Genomic DNA, 13,405 nt, shown 5'->3' on the forward strand with positions numbered 1-13,405 from the left:
TTGACGCCACCATCTGACCCAGCACCTGCATCAGGTGCCTGATGGAATAACGGCGGGGCCTCAGCAGAGAGCGCACCGCCAGTTGGAGGGACTGCTGTTTGATCAAGGGCAACTTCACAAGTGCCGGCAGAGTCTCGAACTGCATCCCTAGGTACGTGAGCCTCTGGGTCGGAGTCAGAGTGGATTTGGGCAGATTGACCAGCCACCCGAATTGGGCTAGAGTGGCGAGAGTGAGCGAGACACTCCGCTGACAGTCTGCGCTGGATGAAGCCTTGACTAGAAGGACGTCCAGGTAAGGAATCACTGCCAACCCCTGGAGGTGCAGAACCGCAATCACTGCTGCCATGACCTTGGTGAATACCCGAGGGGTCGTGGCTAACCCGAAGGGGAGAGCCACGAATTGGAAATGTTCCTCTCAGATTGAAAAACGTAGCCAACGCTGGTGAGACTCTGCAATTGGCACATGCAGATAGGCATCTCTGATGTCGATGGATGCCAGGAAATCCCCTTGGGTCATTGTTCTGTGGACGCGCCTTTGTGCGCCAGTTGGATTTTTGGTCCTTGGCTGAGTTAGTGGACGAGGCCGAGGGCTTAGAGGACGACCAGTTGGAGGAACGAAAGGAATTTCGGCTTAATAGGAAAAGGGCTTAAATGGGACACGCTCCATGACGGATATATCCGTCCATGGTCATGAAGGGGTTAAAGGGAATCTGTCAGGTCCCCTATTCCTCCCCAACCAAGTAGAATTCATTGCTGTATGCTCAAATTCCCTCCCTAACCAGCCCTGTATAAAACTATTAATGTTTAAAATAAACAACTTCTAACCCTCACTGTCCCTATGCTAATTAGGCCTGTGACTAGTCTCAGGGGCATTGTTTCCCCAGACTAGTCGGCCCTTCCATTCATGTGCAGTGTACTGGGAAGCATACAACTGGCTTCAAGGGCACACTGACTAGGAACAAATAAAAAGGGTGCTGAAAAGCTTAAAAGATGACACACCAAACAGACAAAAAAAGCAGCATCAAAAACGCACACAACAATGCAATTAAAAAAATGTAAGTACACTAAGATGTGGAGATGGTGCAGAAATTCTGCAGCGCCAAAAACTGATTGTGGGAACGTAGCCTAAGTACTGCTAAATATCGATTCATCCATGGATATCTTTCAACATAAGCTCTAGAAAGAGAGAAAGAGAGAAACCTAATCAAATAGGACATCTAGTGGCTTGCATGAAGTATTACTTTTCTTGCGTTTAAGCCTTTATTTGCAGATGTATTTTCTCAGGTATTTTTGGATATATTCGATATGGTAAAAACCCTCCTAAACAACTTGGGAGCGCTGATCCAAAAAGTAAGCAAAAAGACTTGTGTGCACAGACCCTAAAAGAACTTCTCTTTGTATGAATTGTTCAAGAGAAATAATGTTAATATTCAAGCCAAAATTTAAAACGTCTACTTCACCCAAAATAGTAAGGCTACATTGCCTCTTTGCAGCCAGTGTTTTTCTTGCCTTCATGTGCTGTAATTGTGGTACCCCAAATTTGGAAAACCACGAGCATGATGTAGCTGCAACGCATGAACGCAGCTTTATTACATTCGCACTAAAACCAAACATTTTAGGTTTTGGCATATGAGTGTGGACTTACAGTGGGTATGGAAAGCATTCAGACCCCTTTAACTTTTTCACTGTTTCATTGTAGCCATTTCGTAAATTAAAAAAAAACAACGAACATTTTTGCAAATTTATTAAGCAGGAAAAACTAAAATATATAAATATTCAGACCCTTTGCTTAGACACTCATATTTAAGTCACATGCTGTCCATTTCCTTGTGATCCTCCTTGAGATGGTTCTACTCCTTCATTGGAGTCCAGCTGTGTTTAATTAAACTTATAGGACTTGATTTGGAAAGGCGCACAACTGTCTATATAAGACCTCACAGCTCACAGTGCATGTCACACCAAATGAGAATCATGAGGTCAAAAAGGAACTCCCCAAGGAGCTCAGAGACAGAATTGTGACATGGCACAGATCTGGCCAAGGTTACAAAAGAATTTCTGCAGTACTCAAGGTTCCTAAGAACACAGTGGCCTCCATAATCCTTAAATGGAAGAAGTTTGGGACCACCAGAACTCTTCCTAGACCTGGCCATCCATCCAACTAAGCAATCGTGGGAGTAGAGCCTTGGTGAGAGATAAAGAAGAACCCACAGGATCACTGTGGCTGAGCTCCAGAGATACAGTAGGGAGATGGGAGAAAGTTTCACCAAGTCAACTGTCACTGCAGCCTTCCACCAGATGAGCCTTTATGGCAGAGTGGCCCGACGGAAGCCTCTCCTCAGTGCAAGACATGAAAGCATGCATAGAGTTTGCAAAAAAAAACAACACATGAAGGACTCCCAGACTATGAGAAATAAGATTCTCTGGTCTGATGAGACAAAAATAGAACTTTTTGTAGATGATTCTAAGCGGTATGTGTGGAGAAAACCAGGCACTGCTCATCACCTGCCCAATACAATCCTAACAGTGAAACATGGTGGTGGCAGCATCATGCTATGGGGGTGTTTTTCAGCTGCAGGGACAAGATGACTGGTTGCAATTGAAGGAAAGATGAATGCGGCCAAGTACACAGATATACTGGAACAAATCCTCTTCCAGAGTGCTCTGGACCTCAGACTTGTCCACCAACGTTCACCATCCAACCTGACGGAACTGGAGAGGCTCTGCAAGGAAGAATGGCAGAGGATCTCCAAATCCAGGTGTGAAAAACTTGTTGCATCATTCCCAAGAAGACTCATGGCTGTACTAGCTCAAAAGGAGGGTGCTTCTACTCAATACTGAGCAAAGAGTCTTAATATTTATGACCATGTGATATTTCAGTTTTTCTTGTTTAATAAATTTGCAAAAATTTCTACATATCTGTTTTTTTCTGTCAGGATGGGGTGCATAGTGTACATTAATGAGAAAAAAATGAACTTTTTTGAATTTACCAAATGGCTGCAATGAAACAAAGAGTGAAAAACTTAAAGAGGTCTGAATACTTTCCGTACCCACTGTAATCTATAATTGTTGGGTACAGAGGACTGGAAGCTGAACCATAAAATAATTTTACAAAAAATGTCAAATCTTGAGATTTTTTTTGAGTTTCACAATGATTGACACAAATGCTTACACTCTTAAAAACCTATCTAACGCTGCGTGCCCACGATCAGGGTTCACAGTACCTTGGACGAAGCGTGTTTTCGCTGCATCCAAAACTCTGCGTTGTACAGTAGAAGCACAATGTATGGGATTTCTAGAAATCCTATGCCCACTGTGCTTGTTTTTCCCATAGCAAAAACTGACCTGTGGTGCAGCTTCCCGAGCCACAGCATGTCAATTTTTATCTGTGGAGACACAAGCGTTCTCAGCAGGGAAAACACAGCGAGAGACCACAACTGCCCAAGCCCGGATCGTTGGCACGAGCAGCTGCGGTCTCCTGCGGAAGAGATTTGAGGCCCCGCAGGTCAGGACCTGCCAAGTCCAGGACGCAGTGGGTCCTGATGTGTGCACATACCCTAAGGTAGTGTGGTCATGTTGTGCTTTTAAGTGCCAGCAAAGTCAATGAGAATCCTGACGTGCAGTGCACACTGAGTATTTTCTCCTCACAGAATTGGTGCAGAAAATAATCTGCAGTATGTTAACTCTTTCAGTGTTTTTTTCACACACTGAAGTTAATTTGAAAAAAGCATGCAAACACGCATCAAAAATGGGGCATACACTTCCATTTTTCCTGGCAAGAGATGCAAAAATGGTTCAGAAGTTTCTGCAGCCAAATACTCAACGTGTGCACATACCCTAATAAGCAAAGACGCTATAGAGATATTGTCCAATCTCAATAAAAAAACGGTCATAAGAACCGGCATATAATCAGAAACATACCTGTTTGGTACTGACGGTTTTCCCCTCTTCTCTTTTTCTTTGGTTTTTGCTTTGCTAGCCTGTCCAGTCCATCAGATTCATCTATGTGCAATAGGGCGCTGGCAGTGCCATTCCTGTGCTCCACACCCTCCAAGCTGTTATTCATGCTATTCCCTACAACAGAAAGTCAAAATTCAAGTAGATCTGACAAGTCATCAAATAATCACAATGTGGGACAGTTTAATATGATCGGACTGACATTCTAAAGAAAGTCTGCCACCCCCAAAAGTCAAATTTAAGTATTTAGATCTTCATACAAGGACACAGCACCTAAAAAAATTAATTTTATTGAACACTTTAATAAATATGTTTTAGAGAAAAACAATGTAATACATACATAAATGAGGGGCTTCAGTGCACCTTTCCGCCCCTCTCCTGTGTATAGAAGTCACATCTCTGCTGTCCAAAATCCCGAAATGTCTATCTACTATATCCTCCTTCTTCTCCTCTCGCTTCCTAAAGCTCAATGTGGCCAAAACTGAACTGATCATCTTTCCTCCATCTCACCTACACTCTCCACCTGATCTATCTATTACAATAAATAACACCAGGCTCTCGCCAGTACCCAAAGTTCGCTGCCTCGGAGTGACCTTTGACTCTGCCTTGTCCTTCATACCACACATCCAATCCCTCACCACCTCCTGTCGTCTTCAACTCAAAAATATTTCCAGAATCCGTACTTTCCTCAACTCACAATCTACAAAAATGCTAGTGCATGTCCTCATAATCTCCCGCCTCGATTACTGTAACACCCTCCTCTGTGGCCTCCCTGCCAACACGCTCGCCCCTCTCCAGTCCATCCTTAATTCTGCTGCCCGTCTGATCCACCTCTCTCCTCAATACCACCCCGCTTCTCTTCTCTGCATGTCTCTCCACTGGCTCCCAATCTTCCACCGCATCCAATCCAAACTACTAACACTGATCTACAAAGCTGTGCATAATCTATCTCCTCCCTATATCTCTGAACTAATCTCCCACTACACTCCAACACGTCACCTCCGGTCCTCCCAAGATCTCCTTCTCTCCTGCTCTCTCATTCGCTCCTCAAGCAACCGACTCCAAGACTTCTCCCGAGCATCCCCAGTCTCCTGGAACTCGCTGCCTCAACACGTCAGACTATCCCCTACCCTTGCAAACTTCAAACGGAACCTGAAAACCCACCTGTTCAGAAATGCCTATAATCTACAATGAACTCACTGCCGCCCGACCACCGTGCGGAGCTGCCGCCCAATCTACACCCCACCTACTGTCTCCTCCCCATAATCCTATAGAATGTAAGCCCGCAAGGGCAGGGCCCTCTTCCCTCTGTACTAGTCTGTCTACTGTAACTTGTATATGTATTTTGTATGTAACCCCTTCTCATGTACAGCACCATGGAATTAATGGTGCTCTATAAATAAATAAATAATAATAATAATAATAAATAATAATAATAATAGAAGCTGTACACAGAAGAATACACATACTAAGTAGCAGTGGAAGACGAGGAATGAAAATGCGCACACAGTCAAAGTATCCGTGCTCTCCTCTCCCTCCTCTGTGTATAGTGGCCATGTGCTGCTGTGTGATCCTGTGTATAGTAAGCCGCTGCTATAGAGAGAGGCAGGATCACACACCTGTATAGACATGGAGGGGGTGAGCACGTGCACAGTTAGTATGTGCCCCTTCTCATTCATCTGCTATTAGTTTTGGTCACTGGTGCTTTGAAGTCCTGTAAGTAGCAAGCAGCTGCTATACACAGGATGAACCCTCAGCCCCTGCCTAACTGATCTGCAGTCGCTCGGCCCCCACAGCATGTGCAGGCTGAGCAGCTAGATAAGGCAGCCCTCCAACACTAGCACTGCCAATCACCATGAGTAGAGGAAAGATACACCGAGGTCCTGCCCACAACAAGGATGCACTAAGGCCCCCTCATTAACATATGTAAGAAAACGGTTTCTCTAAAACATATTTACTAAAAATCTACAGTACAAGAATGATTTTACAGTACAAGAATGATTTTTGTATGGGCAAAGTTCCCTTTATGAAGGTATAAATAGTTTCATTTCAGTTTGGGGCTGACAGACTTCTATTAAGGAAAGGGATACTACTACGAAAATGAAATCACTGGAAGATATAAAAAGGGTAACAAAAACATTCGGAGACTACCAGCATTTCTAGTAAGACATAATGAGCAATAGATGTGATGTGACAGAATGTGGGCTGACTGTGGAAAACTATTGCTCATATAAATGAGCTGCTGACATTCCTACAGAGGTGAAGAAAACAGAATCGGTAAATGGCTAGTAAAAGGGAACCTGTCATCAGATTCATGCTGCGGAAACCACAGGCGGCATAACATCGGACACTGGCTACGCTAATTCAGTCATTTATGTTTTACTCTCAAATGCTGCAGAGTTTTCAGAGAAAGCGCTTTGAAAAGCCGAGTGCAGACTGTGTGTGTACATAAAAAAGGGCTGGTGCTGTCAGTCAAAAAGATCAGAGTTAGGATAAGCGGCTGGGGACCAACCCCAGACGGGTCACGAGAGACACAACTTACATTTATTTACTCAAACCCCGCAGCTATTCAATAGTGCAGCCAGTGTCCAATTTAGGCCTCATGCGCAAGCTGCATCTTTTGGCACCTTTTTTTGGGTGCAGTGTTGGTGCCAAAACTCATGCATTTCCTTCCCCAGCAAAGTCTATGAGATTTCAGTTTTTCTCTCCACACATTGCAGCTTTATTTGGCTGTGTCTTTATGGTGGCCACACAGATGCAGCATGTCACTTCTTTCTGCGATTTTGCCAGGATTTTTAAGCTCTTCTAGTCATTAGATTTGACTTAAAAACGCATTGGGCAAAAACGCAGAAAACACGCATGAATTTTTGCTGCGGTGCATTTTTTGGGGGGGAGGGGGCGAAAACATGCATCTTTAGCGGGCTTTACACACAGCGACATCGCTAGCGATGTTGCTGGTGAAAGCACCCGCCCCCGTCGGTTGTGCGTCACGGGCAAATCGCTGCCCGTGACGCACATCGCTAGGACCCGTCACACTATACTTACCTGCCAAGCGACGTCTCTGTGGCCGGCGAACCACCTCCTTTCTAAGGGGGCGGTTCGTTTGGCGTCACAGCGCCATCACTAAGCAGCCGGCCAATAGAAGCAGAGGGGCGGAGATGAGCGGCCGTAACATCCCGCCCACCTTCTTCCTTCCTCATTGCGGGCGGCCGCAGGTAAGGAGATGTTCCTCGTTCCTGCAGTGTCACATGTAGCGATGTGTGCTGCAGCAGGAACGACGAAAAACCTGCGTCCTGCAACGGTAATCGGGAAAGGAACGACCGGTCAACGATCAACGATTAGGTAAGTAATATTGATTGTTAACGGTCATTCCTACGTTTCACACGCAACGACGTTGCTAATGAGGCCGGATGTGCATCACAAATACCACAACCCCAACGACATCTCGTTAGTGATGTCGTTGCGTGTAAAGCTCACTTTTGTGGTCATTACAAGTGTGCACATATAGCCTTATGCTGCAGATTAATAGTGTTCTGAAGTTGTGCGACAGCCGCACTGAGAGCCCCGCTGCCTGGAGGAAATGAACTTTATTCCTCCCAACAGCCTGTGGCTTTCAGTCTAAGAGGCACGGCTTCAGTCATTGCTCTGTGCATAGTGAGTGGGGCATTGACTGACAGCCGGCCTTTCCCCAGCACTGAGTGACAGCCATCTATCAGTCAGTGCTGGGTTGTGGTTACAGATGCCGCTCACTATGCATGCCAGCACATCTCAATGTCTGAAAGCCCGAGGCTGCCAGGAGGAATAAAGTTAATTTCTTCCGGACAGCGGATATCTCAGTCCGGTGACTGCACAGCATCAGAACATTATTAACATGCAGATTAATCCCATATCTGCAGGTTAGTAGGGTTTTTTATGAACTTTATTCCTCCCAGCAGTCTCAGGCTTTTAGTCAGGGAGGCTCAGTTTCAGTCAGCGCTCAGTGCATAGTGAATAGCGGCTGTAAATACACCCCTGGCACTGACTGACAGCTTGTTCTAAATTGATGCTGAGCTGGTTGTCAGTCAGCCCCGGGGCGCGGTTACAGGCGCTGCACACTATGTACTGAGCAGTGAAACAGCGCCTCTATGAATGAAAGATGAGGACGCTGTGAGGAATAAAGATCATGTCCTCTGCGCAGCGGGGCCATCAGCGTGGAGGTTGCACGGTGTCATTAAGCCATTAGTCTGCTGATTAACCCCATATACACAAGTTAAGAGCATTTTTTTGTTTTTAGATATGACAGATTCTCTTTAAATGCTGGAGCTTAACAAAGATTGTTAGATTTACAAGGGTAAACAGAAGGAGAACAAATAATCATAAAAACAAAAACAGTACAGTACAGTACAGGGTGGGCCATTTATATGCATTCACCTAAATAAAATGGGAATGGTTGGTGATATCAACTTCTTGTTTTTAGCTCAATAGTATATGGGATGGTGACCATGGCAGCCATTTTGAAGTCGGCCATTTGAGATCCAACTTTATTTTTTCAATGGGAAGAGAGTCATGTAACACATCAAACTTATTGAGAGTTTCACAAGAAAAACAATGGTGTGCTTGGTTACACTGTATTCGCTCATTAGTTATTTTCAATTTTATGACCACTTATAAAATGTGTTTAAAGTGCTGCCCATTGTGTTGGATTGTCAGTGCAACCCTGTTCTCCCACTATTGACAGACTGATAGCAACACCGCAGAAGACATGCTAGCATGGGCTTCCAGTATCCGTTGTTTCAGATGTAGCACATCTGGTATCTTCACAGCATAGACAATTGCCTTCAGATGACCCCAAAGATAAAATTCTAAAGGGGTCAGATGGGGAGACCTTGGTGGCCATTCAACTTGCCCACAATGACCAATCCACTTTCCAGGACACTGTTCATGTAGGAATGCTCGGACCTGACACCTATAATGGGATGGTGCACCAAGTAATTGTCTATACTGTGAAGTTACCAGATGTGCAGCATCTGAAACAATGGATACTGGAAGCCCCTGCTAGCATTTCTTCTGCGGTGTTGCTATCAGTGTGTCAAGAGTGGGAGAAGAGGGTGGCATTGACAATCCAACACAATGGGCAGCACTTTCAACACATTTTATAAGTGGTCATAAAACTGTAAATAACTAATGAAGGAATATTACATTAAAGGAAGGAAGGAAGGAAGGAAGTTATGAAGGAAGTTACATTAAAACCAAGCACCCCATTGTTTTTCTTGTGAAATTCTCAATAAGATTGATGTTACAGGACTCTCTTCTCATTGGAAAAAATAAAAGATGGATCCAAAATGGCCGATTTCAAAATGTCCGCCATGGTCACCACCCATCTTGAAAAGTTTCCCCCTCTTCCTATATATTGTGATAGCATATACCTGTTTTTCTGTTTATAACATTTACATTTTATTGATATTAAAAACTTAACTCAAAGACAAAACAAAAAGGACATAAATTATTTCACAAAGTGAAGGTTGCCAAGATGTCATTCATTTTTCAATCAAATTCTATGAGACACTAGAGAGGTAAGGGATATAGGAGCTTATTCATCAAATGCTTTAAGCAATTAGCACAAAAAGAGTGGGAAACCACAAACAGCAAGTGGATATCACCAACCATTCCCATTTTATTTAGGTGTATCCATATAAATGGCCCACTCTGTACAATGATGTATACACCATACGGGGAAGACAAAAACAAAACTCAAAGTATTAGAAAGATGACCATAATAAACTGGCCACTTAGTGTACAGTGCAAATTAAGTCAAAAAATATGCAACACGCATGACTTTACCATAAGCTGCGGCCCAGGCAACTGGCATGAAAGTCTTGCTTAGTTCGGCATCATCCAGCTGATGTTCATGGGTTATTGCAGCATCTTCCTCTCCAACTATCACCTCCATATATACTTCATCAGCAATTTCAGCTACATCTGAAGAAACAAAAAACACACCTGTATCTGCAAACCAAAGCAAACGAAATACTGCAGATAAAACAAGAAACTAAAAGTAGCTGCCTCCAGTAAAGAACCTCCAGAATACACCCTCAGAGGGGAGGAGTATGACGCTAGCTCGTGAACTCACCCAAATCGTCATTGTGAGAGTCATTCACGTCTATGTAAACCATTTTTTCACGCGGAAGAAGACGAGCAGCAGTATGAGGATCGAGAAGTGTATCTCCTGGGTCATTTTCAGACTCACTTTCGACAATATCTACAGTGCCACCTGACAAGAAGTTACTAATGTTACTTGACAATAAATGAAGTCATACATACAAAGACACACACAGCTTCATGTATTAATAATAAAATGAATTCCACAATGAAATGAAACCTTCATACCCAAGTCTTCGCCAGGGTCTGCCTTAAAGATGTACACCTTGATGACTTCTGGACATGAGCCATCTAACTTCGTTGGGTCTCCATCCACTTCACAGCCCATAGTGATCTCTCCTGTACCATCTTCATCAATCTTTTCAGCATCGTCCACTAAACAGTTATAATATAGTAAAATATGCATTACAAGCAAATTCACAGATTACAATACTTGTAGCATATGAAAATAGTCTTAAAAGAAGGCAGTTTTATTTTCTTACAAGCAGCACATAGCTACACAACATACGATATCATATATGCTCCCCTAATGACCAGCTATGCAATGAAGGACAGCAGATACAGAATCCGCTATTCCAACATGCAGACAACTGTTCAGGCCTCTTACTCCTCCTCAGTGAAAAATATGTCTCTGCGGCCCGTCTTTATCAGAATCCACACCTATCAACCAGGATGTGCCATTTAATAATATGCGTGATAGAAGAAGTCAATAATAGAGGTGATGCAGTGATGGCTTCTTCTCTGGAAAATGCCTTAGATAAAAAGCAGATAAATGTGAAAAAGCCCTCAGATAATGAAAGGTTAGCTTACCATACCCTCACAGGTTTTTCTAAAATTGTTCACTAGTTGATAGAAGATCAACTAGTGTTACATAGTTACTTAGGTTGAAAAAAGACCTAGGTCCATCTAGTCCAACCTTCCTCCACCAGTTCTACATTTTGTCACTAAGTCATTTATAACCAACAATGTTGTTTGTACTGAGGATATCATCCAGCCCTTTTTTCAAACCCATTATAGTATCAGCCATTACTACCTCTTGTGGTAGGGTATTCCACAGTCTGACTGCTCTAACTGGAAAGAACCCTTTCCTTGCACTATACAAAAGATGGAATTATTGGATTTCCAATCCTACCAGTATTTGGAGTTTTTTGGGACTCAGATTGACCTCTCCTTGCTGTATGCGCTTTGTGACCTTTCAGTTTGACTTGAAGATGCATCACTCTTCCTTAGGCTGGGGCCACATGGGGCACTACTGCGATGCTCGCATGAGACTCGGCTCGTGCTGGCAGCACAGCAGGAGCCGAGTGTCATACGAGTGTGCCTGCATCTGAGGTCTGATCATGTGAGCAGACCTCAGCTGCGGGGGCGGGCTGGCACTCAGGAGGGGAGGGAGGGATTTCTCTCCCTCTCTCCTCTGTAGTCTGCTATTGCCATTCTCGCATTGCACTGTTGGTACACCGGTGTACCGCGAGTGCAGTGCGATTTTTCTCTCGCCCCATTCACTTGAATGGGTGCGAGAGAAAGAGTCTCGCATTACAGTCACAGCATGCTGCAATTGTTTTCTCGGTCCGATTAGGGCTGAGAAAATAAATCGCTCATGTGTGCTGACACACAGGCTAGAATTGGTCCGAGGGGAATGCGATGTTTTATCGCACTCCACTCGCACCGATTTTCTCGCCGTGTGGCTTAGGCCTTAAAGTCCTATCCACCATTGTATTCTGTTTTTTCTTTTCCTTTTTTTCATTCCTGTAAGTTTTTCCAGTTGATGGAGCTCTTAAAGGGAACCTGTCCCCACTTTTTTGGTGTATAAGCCACGGCCACCACCACCACCGGGCTTTTATATACAGCATTCTAACATGCTGTATATAAGAGCCCAGGCCGCTGTGACCACATAAAAAAAAAACTTTATAACACTGTCTTTTTTGCCTAAACCTCCCCCCCCCCCCCCCCGTCTCAGTTATGGTGTTTTATGTGTTTTTTTGTTCCTCTATGGCATTTTCCAGATGTGTTTACAAATCTGACTCGAAAGGGCACATGGATATAAAATGTCTTAATTTCTTTTTATTTCTACAGGAAAAAAAAAGAGAATTTTGTTTACTTACCGGAAATTCTTTTTCTTATAGTTCCATATTGGGAGACCCAGACATTGGGTGTTTAGCTTCTGCCTCCGGAGGACACACAAAGTACTACACTAAAAAGTGTAGCTCCTCCCTCTGAGCATATACACCCCCTGGAGAACCAGATCTAGCCAGTTTAGTGCAAAAGTTGAAGGAGAAAAGCCACCCACAAGTAAAAACAGAGCAAGAACCAGAACAACCGGAGACTCTGTCCACGACAACAGCCGGTGATAACACGCGGAAACTGCCAACAGGCAACAGGGAGGGAGCTGGGTCTCCCAATACGGAACTATAAGAAAAAGAATTTACGTAAGTAAACAAAATTCTCTTTTTCTTTATCGTTCCTATGGGAGACCCAGACATTGGGACGTCTCAAAGCAGTCCATGGGTGGGAATAAACAGAAAAACTGAGAAGTAGGCAGAGCCTAACTTCAGAAATGGGCGACAGCTGACCAAGCTCGCATCTGCCGAAGCATGAGCATGCACTTGGTAGTGCTTTGAAAAGGTATGCAGGCTAGTCCAAGTGGCAGCCTGACAGACTTGCTGAGCCGTAGCCTGGTGCCTGAAAGCCCAAGAGGCACTGACAGCTCTGGTCGAGTGTGCCTTGATCCCCGGCGGGGGAGGCACCTGAGAACACTGGTAGGCGTCCGAAATGGTCGATCTAATCCAACGGGCTAAGGTCGGCTTAGAAGCAGAGAGGCCCTTACGCCGACCTGTGGTTAGCACAAAAAGAGAGGTGCACCGCCTAAGAGCAGCGGTGCGAGACACATAGATCCAGAGCACCCGCACCAGATCCAGAGTATGCAACGCTTTTTCAAAGCGATGAACAGGAGCCGGACAAAAGGAAGGCAGGGTAATGTCCTGGTTAAGGTGGAAAGGAGAAACCACCTTAGGGAGAAAGTCCGGAGTCGGACGGAGAACCACCTTGTCTTGATGAAAAACCAAAAAAGGTGACTCCGAAGAGTCGCAGCCAAATCAGAGACTCTCCTGAGGGAAGTTATGGCCACTAGAAAGACCACTTTCTGTGAAAGACGAAACAAAGAAACCTCCCTAAGAGGCTCAAAGGGGGGTTTCTGCAAGGCCGTGAGGACCAAATTGAGGTCCCAGGGATCAAAGGGCCGCCGGTAAGGCGGAATGATGTGAGACGCGCCCTGCATGAAGGTGCGGACCTGAGCCAGCCGGGCGATACGCCGCTG

General features: G+C 44.6%; 1 protein-coding gene across 1 annotated transcript in view; it reads right to left on the minus strand.

Annotated features, from left to right (window-relative positions):
- The window catches only part of ZFX (zinc finger protein X-linked), a 68,291-nt gene that overhangs the window by 11,749 nt on the left and 43,137 nt on the right, over positions 1–13,405 (minus strand). Inside the window, exons 4-7 of the mRNA XM_075335399.1 lie at positions 10,321–10,467; positions 10,064–10,204; positions 9,775–9,912; positions 3,919–4,071 (exon numbers count right to left, since the gene is read on the minus strand). Coding sequence (XP_075191514.1) covers positions 3,919–4,071; positions 9,775–9,912; positions 10,064–10,204; positions 10,321–10,467 — 579 coding nt within the window. The remainder of the gene's footprint in view (positions 1–3,918; positions 4,072–9,774; positions 9,913–10,063; positions 10,205–10,320; positions 10,468–13,405) is intronic.

Source organism: Anomaloglossus baeobatrachus, chromosome 2, assembly GCF_048569485.1.
Source record: "Anomaloglossus baeobatrachus isolate aAnoBae1 chromosome 2, aAnoBae1.hap1, whole genome shotgun sequence".
In the NCBI taxonomy this organism is placed as follows: Eukaryota; Metazoa; Chordata; class Amphibia; order Anura; family Aromobatidae; genus Anomaloglossus; species Anomaloglossus baeobatrachus.